This window comes from Chelmon rostratus, chromosome 17, assembly GCF_017976325.1.
Source record: "Chelmon rostratus isolate fCheRos1 chromosome 17, fCheRos1.pri, whole genome shotgun sequence".
In the NCBI taxonomy this organism is placed as follows: domain Eukaryota; kingdom Metazoa; phylum Chordata; class Actinopteri; order Chaetodontiformes; family Chaetodontidae; genus Chelmon; species Chelmon rostratus.
Window position 1 is genome coordinate 23,723,818 of NC_055674.1, and position 20,787 is coordinate 23,744,604.

General features: G+C 41.5%; 1 protein-coding gene across 1 annotated transcript in view; it reads left to right on the forward strand.

Moving 5' to 3' along the window:
- The window catches only part of jupb (junction plakoglobin b), a 123,849-nt gene that overhangs the window by 71,313 nt on the left and 31,749 nt on the right, over positions 1-20,787 (forward strand). Inside the window, exons 4-7 of the mRNA XM_041956793.1 lie at positions 15,618-15,871; positions 15,964-16,202; positions 20,343-20,544; positions 20,638-20,782. Coding sequence (XP_041812727.1) covers positions 15,618-15,871; positions 15,964-16,202; positions 20,343-20,544; positions 20,638-20,782 — 840 coding nt within the window. The remainder of the gene's footprint in view (positions 1-15,617; positions 15,872-15,963; positions 16,203-20,342; positions 20,545-20,637; positions 20,783-20,787) is intronic.

Genomic DNA, 20,787 nt, shown 5'->3' on the forward strand with positions numbered 1-20,787 from the left:
GATCTCTATAAAGCCAAAGAGATTTCCCTCCCTCCTGAAGTAGGCCAATGCTGTGCCTGATGAGTCACACTTTCCTGGTAGTCACATAATCGTCAAATCTGGAGATCAAGAGGTCTCATCCAAAGGCTGAATGGAGCCACCTGTCAAACCACCAGTGAAACTGTCAACATTAGTAAATGTCAGAGTGGCTGTGAATGAGATCAAGAGTATAAATGTACTCGGCTGTGTCTTTGTCCATGGTGCCACTAGCTAATGTCACAAACATCAATGATTCAAAATGAATGTCCTGAATCCCAAAAATCTCTCACACAGAAGTACTTCCACCATCAGAGGGATACCAAATGTTTCAAAAGACGGTGTTTTGAAACCTAATGTTTAGTCAGTTCAAGCATTAAAAACAGGGATGGTCATTTTGAGAACTTACGTAAGGATAGTACCAGTGTTTAATCAAAGAACCAAACCAAACTGGAAATTTCCCACCTATTTATGGTGAATCATATGCTGTATAATTGCATATCACTGACCTTTTTCAAAGTGAAGCACAAGTTACTGTATTTCCAAGCTTGTCTTTGGTTTCACTTCATTCAGTATGCTATGAAATTGAGCTGCAAATAAGTAAAACTTGAGATACTGTAGATAGTAGTGATTCACAGCACTTCCACTTTACATTTATGGGGTAAACAGAGAAGGGTTGATTACAAGCACTGACCTTGGCAACCAGCTGTTACCAAATATGCACAAATAATCACAGACAGCTGCTCTTTACATGTACAATAGTGTTTATTTACTTCAGCAATACGGATCAACAATCATTAATCCTTCAACCAATAAACACGGTCATGTCATTGGGATTCCCTTGCGTCATCTTCACAGGAAACCAGTTTCTGGCTTCAGGCCAAATCTGGCTATAGCTTGTGATTTACAGTGCCGGACAGGATTTTGGTGGTATTTCTTCAGTCTGAGATTGTTGTTAGAATCTGCATGTAGGCCTTTCTACAGACTTCTCACTTTACGCGAGTGAAGAAGCACAGGTGTGGTGTTGTCAGGAGTGAGGAAGCAGGTAGTGTCCTAACAAACATTTGGATGTTTTATCTGGCAGACCGCTGGATGTGCCACACAATATTTAGAGAGTGTAATACCATTAGAAATGGTGCTGTAAGGAAAGGGACTACTTCCCTCACCTGGGAGCTTCCCATACAAATTTAGAGATAAAACAAATTGGTTGCTCTGAAATTTTTTCTCAGGTCCTGGTGGGATTATCCATGATAACTGGGCTCGGCGTGCATCTTATCCCTCATTGTTGAAACCAAAATGCTTGTGAGTGAGCCTGCATCTGACAGCGAGAAACACAGCTGAGCTCGTTGGAACCCCTGTCCAGACCAAGAAGACGATTTGCTTCACTTCCTGGACATTTTCTAATCACCCTCTTCCCCCGTGGAACGGCTTATTCCATGACGTCAATTTCTCCAGTCTGCAGCTGGCACAGGCATCTGGTCCCATGGTGTCGCTGTGGACTTTGTAGTTTGAAGCCAAACATGCTTTTTGAGCATTCAGTCAGAAATACCCACAGCTATTCACAAAGTCTGTTCTGCAAGTTTAGCACCTTCATGTTGTCAGTTTATGAGTGAATATCATTTTCACGAAAATGTCTAAACACTTTCCTTTCCTACACATCACAAAACCATCAACGTTCATTTCCAAGACATTTTTCCAAGAGAAATCAAATTCCTCAGTAAGCTGTGTTATGACAGCATGAAACTGAAGCACTTACTTCTTCACTAGCTATTTTAAGAGGAGCCATAATTTGAAGAGTTAATGTAAATTACCCAGAATGGAAAACAATAGACTTGTGCTTAGTGAAGTTTTAACTTTTCAACATATTCAAGATTCAAGATTTAAGATTGCCTTTATTGTCACTGACATGACATGTTGATAAAATTTGCATTGCAACCCCCGTGTTGGAAACAAGATAATGAGAAAGATAAGAAAGATAATAAAATAAAATAAAGGTACTAGAATAAAATAAACTAACATGCAGTAAAAACAAGCGTAAATGCAATAAAAATATACCAGAAATGAAAATATACTAAGACAATAAAAATATACTAAACAATAAACAATGAAGTATACCAACATCAGCTGAAATATACTAAAATGTATATACTGTGTGCAATAGCTGACCATTTAGTTAAGCGTGTGTGTACTAATATGTTAAGTACACAGAAGGTGCAGATGGAGGTGAAGGTGAAGTTTTAAAGTGCAGTGGCTCATAGTTCTCACAGTCTCTCACTCCAGTGAGGGGCTGCTGGGGGTGATAGCTCTGACAGCTCTGGGGAAGAAGCTGTCCCTCAGTCTGTTAGTGGTGGTGCGGATGTTCCTGTACCACTTTCCTGATGGAAGAGGTACAAACAGTCTGTGGCCCGGATGGCTAGGGTCCGTGGTGATGGATCTCGCCCTCTTCCTGACCCGGCCTTCATATATAGAGTCTAACAGAGCTGAAAACACACGAAACCTAATTATCCTGATGCATTGGACTCATGACTAAAATAAGTTGATCTGAGATCATTGTAACTGTTAATCACCAGATGGGCAACAAGTTGACAAAGTTCATTCAAAAGACGTTTGTACCATTGACTCCTGCCTCATAAATGTCTGCCAACCATTCCCCTTTTGGGTAACAGTTTTTCTCTGACAAAGGTGAACGGTACCACACATATAGTAAACTATGATTGTGGACTCTCTTACTCAACGTCCCCTCAAAGGTCAGCACTGTCAAAGTGGCTTCTATTGGCCAACAGTATGAATTTTCCTGTCATTGTTCACCAAAATCAAAATCTACATGCAAAATTTGCACAGATTAGTTTCCTCCTTGAGCAGATCCTCTGACCTGAAATTTCAACATTTGAAATCTTTGTGTGCCCTGCCTTTAAACTGATGGTGGACTTGGTCAGCGTATGTGTGTGTGTGTGTGTGTGTGTGTGTGTGCATGTGCACATGAATATGTAAGTTGACATTTATCATTGTTGTTGATGTGTGAAAAATAGCTTGTGCTGGGGGCATGAGGCAGCTCTAGGCATGATGCATTTTTCATATTTAAGCAAATATGGCTTGTTTGTGACTTTTACACCCAACTGCGACTGTTGCTTTGGTATCTTTCTTGTTTCCATATTTACCATGCGCATAGGTTTAGCCAATAGAGGGGAGCATGAGCTAGATAATGCTACATTTATTCACCATTAGCCTTGAAAACTTCTCTGTTTCAAAACATGGTATTAGAATAGACTTCACTGACACTTCGCTTTAGTACACTTCTGTAGGAGGCGTCAGCTGAAAGCAGAGGTATTGCTGCAGGAAAAAAACCAAACAAATTCTACAGATGGGTGGATGAAACTGACGCTCGGAGGCTTGTTTCACTCCTGTGTGGCAGGCAGTGTACAGTTTTTATGAAATATAAATAAACATGAGGCCCAAAGTGGACACTGGACCAAACCAATAAAGTACATTCATATAAAAATATTTTATAGAAGGTCTTTTTTGACAATGCATTTATTAATCATTTTACTATAATGCATTGCACAATAATGTCAGCATTTAATTCAGCACTTCTGAAAAAAAGTATGACACACGTAATAATAACACGCTTTGACTTTCATTGCTCACAAATGAGAGCAAAGGACTCTTGATGGGCTGCTATAAGTATTACAAACCCTCTCAATGTCACTCTGCTTGTTCCATTTGAAGCCACGAAGCTTCAAATCTTTTTTGACAGAAACACAAGGCTTCATGCCCATCAATCCAAATGACTATATAGCTCATTTGGCTTCAGTGAGGCAAACTTAACTCAGGTTAGGGTAACACCATGTGCACACATCTACACAACCATGTTTCCCTCTCCTGAAGAAGCAGTTGGTTCATGAGTTATGGCTGGAATATGGCTCAGGGGTTGTGTGTTTTTCTATCCATTAAAAAGCAATTCAAAATTTAAAACTATGTGAGGAGGAGCTGACGAAGACGAGTCCACTTGGGAGGTCGGGGGCAACACAGGACCGAGATTTGGCGAACCCTTCTGCCCCTTCTCTTTTTGTCATTTTTCCTTTCTTTTGTACTTTTTCCTCTACCTTTTACTAAAATAAACAGGAGCCTACTGACTAGAAAAAATGATGAATTTGATGTAGTTGTTTGAGGTGTGTGAAATAACGATAATTATGATCATTGTTTTGGAGGATAATGAAGAGAGGTGTTGCGGAGGCCTGTTGTATTCTATGGATTAGCTTCTTCATTGCTGGGTTGTGAATTGATCTCTGTATATTTCCTTGTGAGGCAGCTGTTTTCCTCTTGAATGGTTTTGAGCCTGAGCTATACTGTGGATGAAACGGGTGATGATGTTCTGGTGCAGTCTGCATGTCATTTTTAATGCCCTGTTTTGGATGATTTGCAGTCCGTTGAATTGGTGTTGTGAGGCTGTTGTGATAGTCTTTGATTGCCTTATTTTTACAGGCTACTGATGTGGATGGTCCACGTCATGTTCCTCTGACATGTGACTCCTAAAAACTTTGCCTCTGTGATGGGAGTGCTGGGGAGGGTGAGATGGATATTTGTTTCCAGTTGGGGCTTTCCGGTGAACAGGATGAGCTTAAAGTTGCTGGGGAGTTTAATTCTCCACATGCTGGACCAGATTTCTATCGCTGTGATGCATGTCTGGAGTGTTTTGCTTTGGAGTCCAGTAACAGAGGCCATCACCAAATTGTGAGACATATGCTATGGTGGGTGGAGGGTTGCAGGTTTCAGAAATGTAGACAAAATGTACTGAGGACTGCACCTTGTCACAAAGCAACTTCAGGAATGGAGAGGTGGAGAAGGAAGTGGAAACCATGACCTTGTATTGTGGAGGAATCTTGAAATGGGACGGGAAGTGGAATTTTGAGTTTTTGGTCTCGTAATCTTTCGAGTAATCAGTTGTGCCACATTTTGTTGAAAGGCTTTTAAATGTAAAAAATACTGCCACCATGAATTATTTTTTGGTGAAACCGTGAGTGACTGGGTGGGTGTGTATTTGCAGAAGCCTAAGTGGTGAACACCCAGGAGTCCCATGTTCTCTGAGGCAAGCAGTGATAGTGCATTCAAACAGCTTACCAATGTGGCTGAGGAGGCTGATGGGATGTTCTACTTGTAAGGGGAGCAGGTTGAAGAACATTTCTGACCTTTGTTGACCAGGATGGTGTCATTGTTGTCTTCTTCAGGTGCTTTTTTTTCAGGTAAACTTGCCACTGTCCCACTGTCCAGTTTAGTTGGAGTCCAAGTACAAACTCTCACTGTTGAACCCTATGTTTTTGTTCTCATTTTTCTATTCTTTAAAATGTTCCCACAGCAACAACTGCATGGTCAAATGTAACCAAAATGGGCACGCTGTTTGCACAATCAGGCTCATAAAATGACACTCATTGACCTCAAGGTGGCGTTGTAACAATAAAATTTTGCTTTTGCAATTATCTCAAAAATGGTTTGGCTTAGAGTCAAAAGTCTTCAGTCATTTTAATCCTTGGCAGTCTGCACTAAAAATGGAAACTGAGTCAGTATCATCTACAGACGCAACTCTTAAGTTGGAAATTTCAATACATCAGTCAATTTTGAAATCATCGGTCAACAATTTTTGACCGGTCTGCATTTCCAGAGTGTGTCTTTCTTTTGTGTTTCAGACACTGTCAAGTTGTTTACAAAATGTAATGATTTCTACAGGGATTTAAATCTATTGTGTGGCATTACACAAGAAACAGGGGTGTACCTGGTGTCTGTCTCACAATACATACGGAGTCCAGACATGTGCATTAGGCCCATTTTCAGGTACATGCCAATCACTTTTTCAATTTCTTTTGTACTTGTGTTTATAGATGTTCCATTCTTTTGAAAGCTGTACTCATTTGTGTTGTTGTCAGAGCCTGAATCATGTCTTCTGACAGAAACTTCTGACAGAAGTTCTCCAGTGATGTGTGGAGGGAAAGGGCATCATTGGTGATATCCAGACCAGAAAAATCAGTATTGGGACTGATAAAATCCTTTTTCAGCCAACAATACCTGTCATGTGGCATGGTGTGCTTGTTAGTTTGGGGCTCAATGTCCACATAATTATGAGCTGGGCTTTAGATTTTCTTTGTCCTCTTCACCGGCATCTTCATCTGCCTCTTTGTCACTCGTATCAGTCTCTGATTCTATCTCAAAATCACTGTCTCCATTTGAGATGGCATCAGTCACATCCTGCACACTGTAAAGAACACCTCTCTGTGCTGGAGGCATTCTGAAATGGAAAAAGTAAAACAAACAAACAAATAAATCTAGATGTAGGTAAGTAATACATATAAGCATATATCCTCCAGCCTAATAGTTTCAATTCAAATGTATCCTAATCTCACTTTCACATTCCACCAAATTCACACAATAGTGTCTGGATATGCTCTCTACTTATACTAAAAGGGAAAACTTCACATCCCCACATCCCAGAACATTCTCACCTGTCCCTGAGCAATTCAACGAGCAAAACATTTAGAACCATGTCAAAAAAACAAAGCCCAGAAAAAAGCCCAGGATCGGTTCAATAAGTCAAAGTCAAAGTCAAAGTCAGCTTTATTGTCAATTCTGCAGTATGTACAGGACAAACAGAGAATCGAAATTGCGTTACTCTTCAACCCTTTGTGACAGGACATATATTAAAAAAAGAGATAAATAAAAACTGTACAATCTAAATAAAAACTGTACAAACTAAGTAAAAACTGTACAAACTAAACAATGAACAGCTGGTGTTGGCCCGCAGACTCTGCAGTCTCCTCCCTCATGGCAGCAGGCTGAAGAGGCTGTGTGACGGGTGGGTGGGGTCTCTCGCAATGCAGAGGGCTTTGCGATAGAGGCGGGAGGTGTAGAGGTCGTGGAAGGAGGGGAGAGAAGCACCGACGATCTTCTCGGCTGCTCTCACGATGCGATGGAGGTTCTTCCTGCAGGACGTGGAGCAGGCGCCATACCACACGGTGATGCTGCTGGTCGGGATGCTCTCGATGGTGCCTCTGTAGAAGGTGTGCATGATGGGGGTTGGGGCTCTAGCTTTCCTCAGTTTGCGGAGGAAGTAGAGGCGCTGGTTCACTTTCTTGGCCAGCGATGTGGTGATGCCAGCGGTGTTGGTGGTCCAGGAGAAGTCCTCAGTGACGTGCACACCCAGGAATTTGGTGCTGCTTACCCTCTCCACCGTAGCACCATTGATGGTAAGGGTGGCATACTGGGGGCGTCTTCTCGCCACAACAAGTCCACAACAATCTCCTTCGTCTTCTCCACATTCAGAGAGAGATTGTTGTGTTCACACCACGAGGCCAGGCGGCTCACCTCGCTCCTTTAGACCGCCTCGTCGTCGTTGCTGATGAGACCCACCACAGTTGTGTCATCGGCGAACTTGACGAGGAGGTTGGAGCTGTGGGACGGTGTGCAGTCGTGGGTCAGCAGAGTGAAGAGGAGGGGGCTCAGCACACATCCTTGGGGGGCCCCCGTGTTCAGTGTGGTGGTGCTGGATGTGTTCCTGCCGACCCGAACTGCCTGAGGTCTCCCAGTCAGGAAGTCCAGCAGCCAGTTGCACATAGAGGTGTTTAATCCCAGCTGGTCCAGTTTTGTGATGAGCTGTTGTGGGATGATTGTGTTGAATGCTGAGCTGAAGTCTATGAACAGCATTCTGACGTAAGAGTCTTTTTTGTCCAGATGTGTGAGGGCTGAGTGGAGGGCAGTGGAGATGGCATCATCGGTCGAGCGGTTGGGCCGATAAGCAAACTGGAAGGGGTCCAGGGAGGGTGGGAGGACAGTCTTGATGTGTTTCAACACTAGCCGTTCAAAGCACTTCATGAGGATGGGGGTGAGTGCTACCGGACGGTAGTCGTTGAAACAGGAGGGCGACGACTTCTTTGGGACAGGGATGATGGTGGTGGTTTTGAAGCATGTGGGGACAACAGCTTGGCTCAGCGAGATGTTGAAGATGTCTGTGAAGACATCCGTGAGCTCTCCGGCACAGTCCCTCAGCACACGACCAGGAATGTTGTCAGGACCAGAAGCTTTGCGAGCATTGATCCTGCTGAGTGTCCTCCTCACATTGTCAGGGGACAGCGACAGCACCTGTTCGCCGGGAGGGGATGGGGATTTTTGTGCAGGTGTGCTGTTGTGTGCTTCAAAGCGAGCAAAGAAGTCATTTAGCTCATTTAGCAGGGAGGTGGAGCTGTCACAGGTCTGCGGTGGGGGTTTGTAGTCCGTGATGGTCTGTATCCCTCGCCACAGGCTCTGCATATCCCTGCTGTCGCTGAAGCGATGAGCTATCCTCCTGGAGTACACCTTCTTGGCCTCTCTGATGCCGCATGACAGGTTGGCTCTGGCTGTCCTCAGGCCCTCCTCGTCTCCTTTTCTAAAGGCCGTGTTACGGGCCTTCAGCAGCCTGTGGACCTCTCCTGTCAGCCATGGCTTTTGATTGGCCCGGACAGTGATGGTCTTTGTTACTGTTACAACATCGATGCATTTGGTGATGTAAGCAGTGACGACGTCTGTGTAATCCTGGAGGTCGTTGATGTTGTTGTAGGTGGCACCCTGTTTAAACACGTCCCATTTTGTGGTGTTGAAACAGTCCTGAAGTTCCTCCAAAGACCCTTCAGGTCACACTCGCACCTCTTTCAGAACTGGTTTGGTGAGTTTAACCAGTGGTCTGTATGCTGGCATTAGCATAACAGTGATGTGGTCAGAGGCGCCGAGGTGCGGGAGGGGAAGGGCCTTGTAAGCTCCTCTCTGGGTGGTGTAAACCTGGTCCAGTGTGTTATGTCCACATGTTGGAAAGTCTATGTGTTTGTATAGCTTCGGAAACATCCTCTTTGGGTCTGCATGGTTGAAATCCCCAGCCAGGATGAGGAAGGCATCTGGGTGGGCAGTCTGCTGCTCACTGACGTGTTGGTACAGTTCATTCAATGCCTCGCTCCTGTTGTTTTCATTGGAGCTCGGAGGGATGTAACCAGCCACAAGCAGTATGGCTGTAAACTCTTCCTCTTGCACAGGGTTTAGATTGTGAAAACTGATCCTGTCGACATTTAGTAAAAACTCCCGACTGTACGTGTGCTTGTAGACAGGTAGACGCGACGAAGACGAACAAAGACACTGTGTCTCGCACGACGAAAAACACAAAAACTCTGTCACAATGAGAGAGAGAGAAGCCGCTGCGTGTGCACACACCGCCATCTTGGAATCTTGAGACCCAGGATATAATATATTTATATATTTATATATTTATTTAACTGTTAACTTTAACTATTGACACAGAATAAACCTATGCTAAAAAGTTCATGACTATCGATACACAAATCAATTTTCTGTATTGCAGACAGAAGCAGCATTTAGCCTGGATGGTCACATTCCACACAAAGAGCACTATTACTGTGACACTGCATAACAACATTTTTGAAAAAGAAAAACTCTTAGTGACCCAACCCATCAGGCTCTGAAGCTTTGTCTTTGTTGCTTTGTAAAAATTGTTGCAACAAGTTTGATTGAAAATAGTACTACCATTTTTCAAACCTCTCCAATGTTGACTGAATGAAAACTGCAGTGTTTATAAGGTTATGGGTAGGTCCCTAGTAATATCACGCATGTTCATTGGTTAGTTTCACATAACATATAGGACACACAGATTCACCAACTGTGCACAGTCAGAGCCAGATGACGTGGTTGTCTGTTCTGCCTCCTAGAATATGGACACTTTACTTGCGCTGTATTGATACATGTGAAGGGTATTTCTGAGCAGGAACCTGAGACCTTTTAATGCACCAACCGCCAAAAGGTTGAAGTTCCCCGCAGACTAAGGGCTCGGTTTCCTTTCCCACAGCTGTGGATGAATTAATTAAACAAGTGCTGGTATTTGTATTTGAGATGATCTAACCCTCCTGGAGGAGAGCGCAGAATTGGCCAGTGAATAGCCCTGTTTGAGATTAAACAGGCCTCTCTGACAGCAGAGAAGCTGGACCACTGCCATGCCTGGTGTTTAATCTCTAGAACTTTCCTTCAGACCTTTTCCATACAGAAGAATGGATTTTTTCTCAAAATTGGATTGATTACTACTGGACGAACAGAAAATGGAACTGCCATGCTAAACACAAAATGCTTATGTGTGCTCAAACCATTTTAATGTTACTTTGGACCGCTTTCTCAATGAGAGCCAGTAGAAAGGATTAATGACACTCAAGGGCGGATTGATGCTGACTTCAAACTTGGAAACTGTAAGTTTTGCTGTTTTTATGTCGCTTTACAGTTTATTTTGCATGTTGATCTTAGCTTGATATCTTAATATTGACAGACAGTCGAGAAATGTTAAGCCTCATTTTTAGCCAGTTAAATAACGAGTGATAGGTCGGATGTTGATAATTGTTCTTTTTCTTTCACGTTGCTTTTTGTGGAACTATAAAATGTATTGGTGCAACATCAGCTCAGCTGGCTTTGTTATTAATTTACATGAAAGCTCCTTCTGCTCCTCGCAGTAAGTGTGTATGTTGCTGCCGTATGTAAATGTACTTGATATGCCCCATGGTACACAGCTGAAAAACAAATGGTCATACTGCAAGGAATTTCTTTGCTTGAAAACAATGTGTAACTTTGATTTGCACCAAGCCGCTAACTTGCACATATCCAAAAGCTGCAGTGGCCTTCTGGACTGTGTGTGCAAAGTCAGCCTAAGGCCAGATACACCTAGCGCTACTGCAATACTAGTGTTACTGACTACATCTCCATTGTAGTTCAAGTGTAAAATACATATAGCAATACTGTCAACAGTCTGGGTCTCCCCTTTTATATTACATTACAAACAACACTGAGTCCCACTTCAAAGTTTTATTTTTTTACTAGGAATTTTCAAGCTTTTAGCCACAACACAAGTTAAAGTCAAAGTCAGATGTTCTCTGTAATCAGTTGTGATGATTTGTTACCACTTGAACTGAAGCTGTTGCCATGCTGTAATTATATATTTTGGATAATGCTGAAGTAAACTGTAACTGTCCTGCATACAACACATCACTACCAGACCGACCCACCACAGAGAAAAACCATAAGGACAGCAGAGGACTCCTCTTCAGTACAGGTTTGTAGCCGGATATAGTAGGATTACTCCTGATAAACAGTTACCTGTTCTTACCTTTCTAACATCCACACCAACAAAGAGACCTTGTCCTGACTTTGAGGAGGAGGAGGAGGCCTAGATGCTACCTATGACCCTGCACACTGTGCCAAAGCTTTGACAGAGTTGACATGTTGTGAGTTACTCAAATAACCCTGCAATTGTGTGTATGTAACAGTTGACGTTTATTTAATGAAACTAATGCGGTCAGTGAAAATGACTGATGAATGATGATGCCTACTGGAATTACAATAAATATTAAAATAAACATAGTAAAAAGTCTTCCAAATGTCACAGCACTTCCATCAGGCTACATTAACTTAACAAAGCTTAAGCACTTAACAAGCTAGATTCAAGATTTACACAGTTAGGATGGACGGGTCTGTTACACATGTTCTGTAATATTGGTTTCCTCTGGTCATACTGTAGTCACCGCACACCTACACGCTTCTCCTTCATTCAAGACCAAATGTATCTTCAGTTGTAGGCTTAAATTGTTGGCTCTGATAAAACATGACAATATAATGTAAGAAACACTGAATCTGCCATGTTTTACAGATTGTCTTAGTGACCTGATGAAGCTCGTGTTTGATGAGGTGTTCCTGGACGCACTAGACTCTGCTCACAGTATGAGATACCATCACAGGAGGAAGATATCGCAGGGCAGGTGTCATGACCTGAAGACGAAACAGCAGCCAGCAACATCATGAAGTCTCGGTATCCAGGTGACAGTCAGGACGTCAGGATGTCCACTGTGACCTGCTGACACTTCAGTGTACAAGAAATCCTTTACCTTGATGAAGGCCATGATCTGGGCAGTTTACATGACAGTTAGGGCTTTGCTACTGTGTGCATTATTTATACCCACTTTCTATTTACATGTCAGTGGCTATGAATAAAGTGTTTTAAGGAGGGTTTCGGTCTTTTTTAAATTTAGTGAGGGTTTTGTGGTATTTGAGAAATGATGAGGATAACATGATCATTCACAAAGGTTTTCTGAAAAATGTGTGATTTCATGTATGTAGAAGGGTAAAAAAAAAAAGGTTTTACTTGTAATCCATAACTATAAACTGCAAATACTGACTCTGTAAGCAACACAAGACATTTCTGTTTGTCAAACTTTATCATTGTTGACACATCACAATATAAATGATACAACATTCTCTACAATATTTTGAAAGGATATTGCACAGATAATCTGCAGCTTGGACAAACATTATAAAGCATAAATATGGTGATAATTGCAAATTTCATTGACATGTCCTGCTCAATGACAATAAAGAATCTTGAATCTTGACAAGTACAAACATCTCTAATAAAAGATTCAGTTACTCTATGAAACACGGGCACAGTACAGCCCTCATTTTCATGCCTGTTTGAAATGTGTAGTAGAGCTTAAACACAGAGGTTATGTGTGGAAAAATGATCTTTGACCATAGGTCACAGTAGCTGCTGATACTTTAGTCATTCAGCAGTTTTTTAAGTACCTGAGCAAGTTACTTACAAGACCATTAATTCCACTTTTAGTTATGTTGACATCAAATAGGATAAGGTCTATTCCATGCAAAAATCTCTGCCTCATTACGGTAACCTAGCTGACCTAGCTAATATGTACATAGAAGAAAACACATGGGTGACTACAGTAATCACTATGCCATTACTTTATTAGGTGTTTTTGTTTTTGTCAGAAATAATTACTTAATTTATGTTTCATATCGTCTTTTTGTTTCATATCATACCTTCCAACCATCACCATCCTGACAACTACAGTGTTAACATTACACAAGTTCCAGTGCTCCATGATATGATGTTACATGCTAACACTTTACCTCTGTATCTCTTCACAACAAATGCTTTCTGCTTCACTGGGCTTTGTTTTGAAGATGTAAAACAGAAAGTATGGAAGGGTTTTTGGTTACCAACGTGTTACACATGGTGGCCCAACTTGCTTATGTGATTCATTAAGTTGTATAAACATCTGTGGAGCTGATACAGAAGTCATTGGGTGGAAGCTGACCAGTCCGAGCAGAGTAGACTTTTCAGGAGAGGGGTTTTGAAGACACAGGCACTAAAACAGAGCGTTTCAAACTGAGGCCAATAGAAATGCTGCAGCAATGGATCGTAGGAGAAAAATCATGTGTTTTTAAAAACATAAAAGCATGTAAGCATTATCTATTAGACACCCAAAGGAAATTATGAGTCTGAAAATGACCATAATATGTCACTTTACCAAATTGTCATGTGGCCTCTAGGGGACAGCGTTCCCAGGTGGGTTGGAACCTTGACACTGGGGTTGAGCACATCCATGGATTGGTCAGACGCCTCTCTGAATTTGTTTACTTTCAATATAAAAGACTGTCACATGAATGCAAAGGTGAAAGGGTCATTCTGTCTCTGTGTTTTAACCAACCTTCAACCCCTGATGTCGCCCCACTGACTCAGCAGCGACCAGTTAACAGACAGGCACAAGTACACTTCTCCTCTGCTAACCGGGTAAATGTAGAAATGACAATTGAAATTACAATGACTTCTCTATCAGAAAGTGGTTCTGAGTTTATCACCTCTTTTATCGGCTGCTTCCAGTGACAGTCTCTACCTTTTCTTCATGTATTCGTCTGTTACATAATTTTCCTGCTGAAGTCTGGTTCTACATTCATCTAGGACTATTCCTTTACTGCAGTATCATTGTTTGTGAAGTTACTGTGTATTGTTCTTTATGTATAAATTTGTTGCCTTAATTTTCTGTAACTTACTTTCCATCACTTTACATATGGGATTGCTTTTTCTTCTTTCTATCTGAGTTCAAGTTAATTCCTTCCCAATGCTAATTTATGTGTTACTGACACTTTTTGTAGATTCTCGACAAGTGGTTTATTAGTATCATTATGCTGACTGTGATATCATATCACTTGACAGACAGTTAAAGTGACTGTGCCGTCATGTAGAGAGATGCTGGTACCAACACCCTTGTGAACTTCATGTTCGCCCAGGTCTATGCCACTGGTCTGTGATCTCGTCAATGTACCCTTCTGCACCTCTTATATTTGAGCCCTTGTACTGAGCTCTCTTTAATGTGGACATGAATAAATTGTTAAAATCGTTATGGCAAAATGTGGTCCTGGAGACAACTTTTGTAGCGGGAACTACCACAGAAGCACTTTTGAGCACTTTGCCAGGGGGTTATATGTCTGTGGACAGATTTTGCCAACATGGCTGGGTGTCTTGCATGCTTCACGACCATGCAAGACCATCTCAAGCCATGATCAGCCAGAATGAGACTCAGCCCTTCGCTGTGGAATTTAGGTGTAAACAGTCGTGAGCAGAGCGAGTCTTTGCAAGAGTCAGTTTTGAAAAGAACTGCCAGTAGGTTGTTGCTTTGCAGCTCAATGATTTTGTGTTGTAGGTTGTCAGACACATCAGCTGGTTCCACATGAAACGTGTAGCAAGATTTGATGGGTCCAGCTCTGTGACAGTAATGATAGATGATTTCTCTCATTGTCACGCACCTTTCTGGGAGTTCACTGGTGGACACCAAACACTACTGTTTTTATCTTCTTATTGAATGAGGACATAGTTACCAGCTGCATTAGCATCTTTAAACACAGTTTTAACATTGAGGTCATTCAAATACGTCTGCACGACCGTTGGCTCAAATCACACGGCTTCTTGAAATCATGCACCTCACTAATAAGTCCAAGTAAGTCTGTCCAAGTAAGTCTGTCGTGGCTATGTTCTCCCCATTTGAAACGGCAGTCCTCTGGAACTAACTCACATGTTTTTAGTGCTGCCTGTTGAACCACATCATAGTCATTCAAGGGCCCACCTTGAAACTGTGGTGACTGTACTGCCAGGGTGAAGATGTGTGTGAATCATTCACATTTTAAAGTTTTCATTCATGTTTGAAGGATCGTGTGCTGTCATGGTTACAACTTTGTGTGCCATCAGAATCAGCGTTACTGGCCAAGCTTGTGAACACATGCAAGGAATTTGACTGTTTTTTGTTTCTCTCAGTGAACTCACTTATAGACCTGTAACAGAACAACAAATCTCAAGTCAAAGCAATTTTATTCATATAACCCTTCATCACAAGATTACCTCAAGGGGCTTCACAATCAATACAACAAATGACATCCTCTGTAGACTCGACTCGGATGAGGAACGGCTTCCTTTCATGGGCAAAATGGAAGAAACCTCAGGAAAACTAGATAAACTTTATGTTATACAGTAGTCCACCACAAGCTCATTGGTTCTGCTGATAATGAGCTTCAGGTGAATGTTGCATCATGTGACAAAGCTCTCTATCAGTCCTCTGTATTCCTCTCTAAAAGTAGTCTCTAAGTGAAGACAGCATGTTTCTCACTGGAAATTATTCATTGGAGTTATTCATGTCAAACACACACGAGCAGTATCACATTCTTCCTCTTCCTTTTCTATGTCCGTCTCCCTATGACAGATTTAGATGCTCAGTACTCACTAACAAGGGCTCAGCGCGTGAGGGCCGCCATGTTCCCAGAGACCCTGGTGGAGGGGGAAGCGGCCATGCCCGTCCAATCAGATCCTACACAGCAGAGCAATGTGCAACGACTGGCTGAGCCGTCCCAGCTGCTAAAGACAGCTATAGTCCACCTGATAAACTACCAGGACGACGCTGAGCTGGCCACCAGGGCAGTGCCAGAGCTCACCAAACTGCTGGCAGATGATGATCCGGTATGATGCTGTGACACTGTATCACTAATAATGTGTTTATTGAGCTTTTAGACACATGTTTTCTACACCCAGTTATTCTCTCTATTCTTTAGGTCGTGGTGAACAAGGCGGCCATGATAGTCAACCAGCTGACCCGTAAGGAGGCCAGTCGTCGGGTGCTGGTGCAGTCTCCGGCTATGATAGGTGCTGTGGTGCGTGCCATGACGACAGCGGTTGACATGGAGACAGCACGCTGCACGGCCAGCGTGCTCCACAGCCTGTCGCACCAGAGGGAGGGACTGTTGGCCATATTCAAGTCTGGAGGAATACCAGCACTGGTCCGCATGCTAAGGTAGCATACCTCAATGCAATACAATACAATACATTACTGATTCCATTACTGATTACTGATTCCATTACTATAAATTGCATGAAATGCTTGAAATAATTGCTTTTTGACCACATGGGGGCAGCAGAAACAAGCTGTGAATACAAGAGTGACAAATCAGCATCTTTTAATCTGAGATGGCAAACTTGTTATGAAGCTGTTGCCTAATTACACATCTAGCAGTTACAAAGCAACATTACCATTCATTTGGAGTCCTTTCTGGACATGTAATAAATGTAAGTCCAATATTACCTTTTGTTTTTACTCTGTTTTTGTTTGGTTTCAGTTCCTGAAGAAAAAAGTGTGTCTTTTCGCTGCTAAATTCTCCTGTGTGTTCACCAGCGAGCCATTAACTGCATCTCTCTGCAGTTAGGTGCTGAGGGAGGGCAGCTGCCTGTTGCAACCAAAGCGACACTATGACACTACAGTAAAGTTTTGGGCTGGACAGCCAAACAATGAGCTGAACTTGCGTTAAAGCTCCATTAAACCGAGTGAAGTTACAGATTTAGCTGATAATACTTTGCAAGTTCATATATGACCCCTTTCACATTGTTTTCAGATTGTCATTTGATACATTGTTATTATAAAAGTATAAAGCACAGCTGCTTTAAAACAAGGATAAGACGTAAAAAGTTTGACTCTTGCAAAAATGTGCATGTGATTTATAATCATCTTGAATTGAAATAACAGGTCAATGCAGGTTGGTAACTTTATGGATAAAGGAGGCATGTATTCAGTCATTCGTCACATATCAAATACTTCTATTAGTAATGTCATTATTATATTATCATTGTATACTGAATACTTTATGCACTATTTATTCATACTATTAATGCTTTTTTATATTTGTTATATTATATTTGGATTTAGCCAGCTTTGGCCCCTACTCTGTACAACTCTCTCTCAGGAGATAATAATAATAAAATAATGTATATAAAATGTGAATGGGAGCTGCATCTTACACAGATATGAATATGGATAGATGCATAATGTTGGATAAGCCTTTAAACAGAGCTTAGATTTTCTTCATGCTCATGAATAGTTGCTCTAAAAAAATCAGTTGGCATGATGATATTTGGAAAAGCAGATGACAGGTCCAAGGTCACAGTGAAAATGTCAATACTTTTTTCAGTTTTAATTTCACTTAGAAGAAACCTCCATTTCTCACATCAGCCATATATGCAAAACAATATGGCTTTGCATGTCATGTTTACCAATAACGAGGACAACATCATCAGCATAAAACAGAATACTTATTGCCTTCATGGTCTTCATACTGTAATTTCATGACTTAACTGCATTTGCCATGCATTTACATACACTGCAGATAAAATGGGAGACAATGCATATGGTTATCCTTGTTCAATCCTGCAATTCAACACACTTTTTTAAAGACATCTTGATTATCTTTATATATATCTCAAACTAAGATATTGCTAGCCAAAGTTCTATTATAGATATCTGAAACTGAAGTTATGAAGCAAGGAGCTGTTGTATTTTGAGTCTATCCCCTTTAATGCTGTGGGAGAGATGAAAATGATCCAAAACAGTTCTGTAAAGATGAGAAGAGCTGCAGATTCAGGTGATAATTGTATTGGTTCATCACTATGAGTGACCTCTCCATATTTCCAAATGGTCACATTTCCATTTTGTGCATTGTTATGGAAGTATTGCTTATAGCTGCTTTTGCCAAGGATATGGTCATCAACAGTTTGTTTCCTGATTCTAAACACAATAGATGAAAGACACACATCTCTACAAACAGAAACTGTGGGATGAAGTGTACAATAGTTTAACAAAGTTTAGCAGAGCTAAAAGTGAGCAAAATCTAAAAGTTTTTTTTGCCATGTGATGACATATTGAAAGTGTTCCGCATCCAATATGGCAACCAGGGGCCAACTGAAAACTGTATGAGGTGATGCTACCAGGCTAGCCTTCAATTTTTGCACCAAATTTGGGGCCTTTCCAACCCCCAGGCAGGGCTGCAGAGTTAATCCCTTACACTGAGGCTTAACTGAGGATTATTCACACTCTTAATTGATTTGGGAGCTTAATTCACACAGAAAGTGGCAGAAAATTGAATAAAAAATCAAAACTAAAAGAGCTTCACACAGAACAGCCTACTTGGTGTGTGTGACTTCCCTTAATGCTATCAACATGCAGCTTTTCTCTCACTGTCCCTCTTCACCTCTGCCTATTAATACACACTCCCACCCTCGCTGTTTTGTTCTTTGCCACTGTCACCCTATGCAACCTCCTGCATTATGGAGTCGTTGTGTATCTGTGTGTGTGTGTGTGTGTGTTTGTGTGTGTGTGTGTGTGTGTGTGTGTTCAACATTAATATAAAAATAGTCCTGTTTCTCATTCTCTAATTTAAATATTTTCCCACAACATACTCTCACTGACAGAGTTCATATGTTCTAAGGATAGAAGATGACTATCAGTTCAGATGAGCTTCACTGCCATAACAATACATTCATGTAGTTGCTCTTTCCTTTGTGATGACTGACTGGGCACATCAAGTCCTCCAACCTAAATGACAAAGCAGGTTGCACAACATCAACTTCCAGCCCATATGAGCATTTTCCCATTTCAATCCGTTTCTACGAGCTATATGAGCGTCTTCACATTTCAACAGCGAGGTACTCAGTTAATCTATGTATCATTCTCCAACACAAGGTTGTATAGTGAAGTCTTAGTTTTAGTCCCTTTGTGCTACATTTTATATACTGTATATATTTTTATGGTGGAAAGTGGAGGATGAGTTGAGGAGTCTCACAGCCTGAGGAAAGAAGCTGCTCTGTAGTCTGGTGTTCTTCTGTGATTGCCAGCAGGCAGCAGGGTGAACAGACTGTGGTGGGAAGGGAATTGTCTTTTAATATCCACTGGTGAGGTGATGAGCCTGCATAGAGCCCAGTATCACTGATGCACAGGTGATGGACCTGTGATGTTTTGGGCAGTTTTAATTACCCACTGCAGACCCCCTCCTGTCCTGCACATCCCATGCTACTTTTTAATGTTCCCAGTCAGGATGCTTTACATTGCTTCTCTGTAAAAGTAACAAAAATTTGGCATGGGAAATCTGCTGTCTGAAGTTGCCTTCAGAAATTGGTACTCTGGTCATTTTAGACAACTGAAACTACTTGTTAGCACTCTATTCTTTGAGGATTCCTTGATAACAGGTGTCACATGTTATACCACATGTGAACTGCTGCTGCTGCTGCTTTTGATATGAACAAGATCTACACGGTGTCTACACAGGAGGTGTAGCCACATGTTTGCAGAGCAGCAGCAGTTCCACAGAATGCTATTATATTGAATTGTAGAATGTATTGAGTGAAGGTCACCCATGTTTTGGGTGTTTTGGGTGTTTCTCATTAATGTAAGAAATTGACTTGAATGGTAAAAATACAGTGGGCTATGTGATGCGTTGTTGTAGGGTACGTGGATAATATGAGTGAATCGTGAACCATTATGCAACCAGTGTAGACATTTCTTAATTGCTGCTAACTCCTCATGTTGCTAGAGATGATAAAATAATTTGAAAAGAAATGGTGAAAAAAAAAAATTGTTTCACTGTTAGTGTCACTGAGCAGTTGCCAAAATTATTGTGTTTACATGATTGGTTTATTCTGTAATATACAGTTTTATTAAATAAATAAATATACTGGCTAATATACTGTACTACTGGCTAAGTTGAAAGAGTTTAGTTAAATTTTTTAAATCTGATACTTGAATTGTGTCAATATATCTTAAGCATATAGTATTAGCGGTCAATCAGTGCTTAATTTGATGTTGTTATGAAAACAGTTTATTTTGCTTGGGAGGTTGGTTGTCAAGTTATAAGTTCAAAAGGTTGCTCATACATACTAACGTCTCAATGATTGCTTCACTGACATTTTCAATTTTTTGAACAGAGAGCACTCATTCACAAACACACACACACACACACACACGTCCTCTAAACTTGTGTAGAATGAGACTGGTGGCTGACAGAGGTCAGTAAAGGTCATATATTGCTTAATACCCCTTGAAATTAGCTCATTTTAAGAAATATCTTTATTATTTTCTTTCTCTCTTTCTCTGTTTATCTCACTCAAGCAGTTCGCCAGTGGAATCAGTTTTATTTTATGCCATCACTACCCTCCACAATTTGCTGCTGCACCAAGAAGGGGCCAAGATGGCGGTGCGTCTTGCTGATGGCCTGCAGAGGATGGTTCCCTTACTGAAAAAGAGTAACCCCAAGTTTCTGGCCATAACCACTGACTGTCTGCAGCTCTTGTCCTACGGCAACCAGGAGAGCAAGGTGAGGAGAGGACCTTGACATTTGGTAGGAAGTCCTTCTTGTGCCCACTCATTTTAAATAGAATTATACCTCCTACTTCCTGTTTCTTGTCAGCTGATCATCTTAGCAAATGGGGGCCCAGAGGGTCTGGTGTTCATTATGAGGAACTACAACTATGAGAAGCTACTGTGGACCACAAGCCGCGTTCTCAAAGTGCTGTCTGTCTGTCCCAGCAACAAGCCAGCCATAGTTGAGGCTGGTATG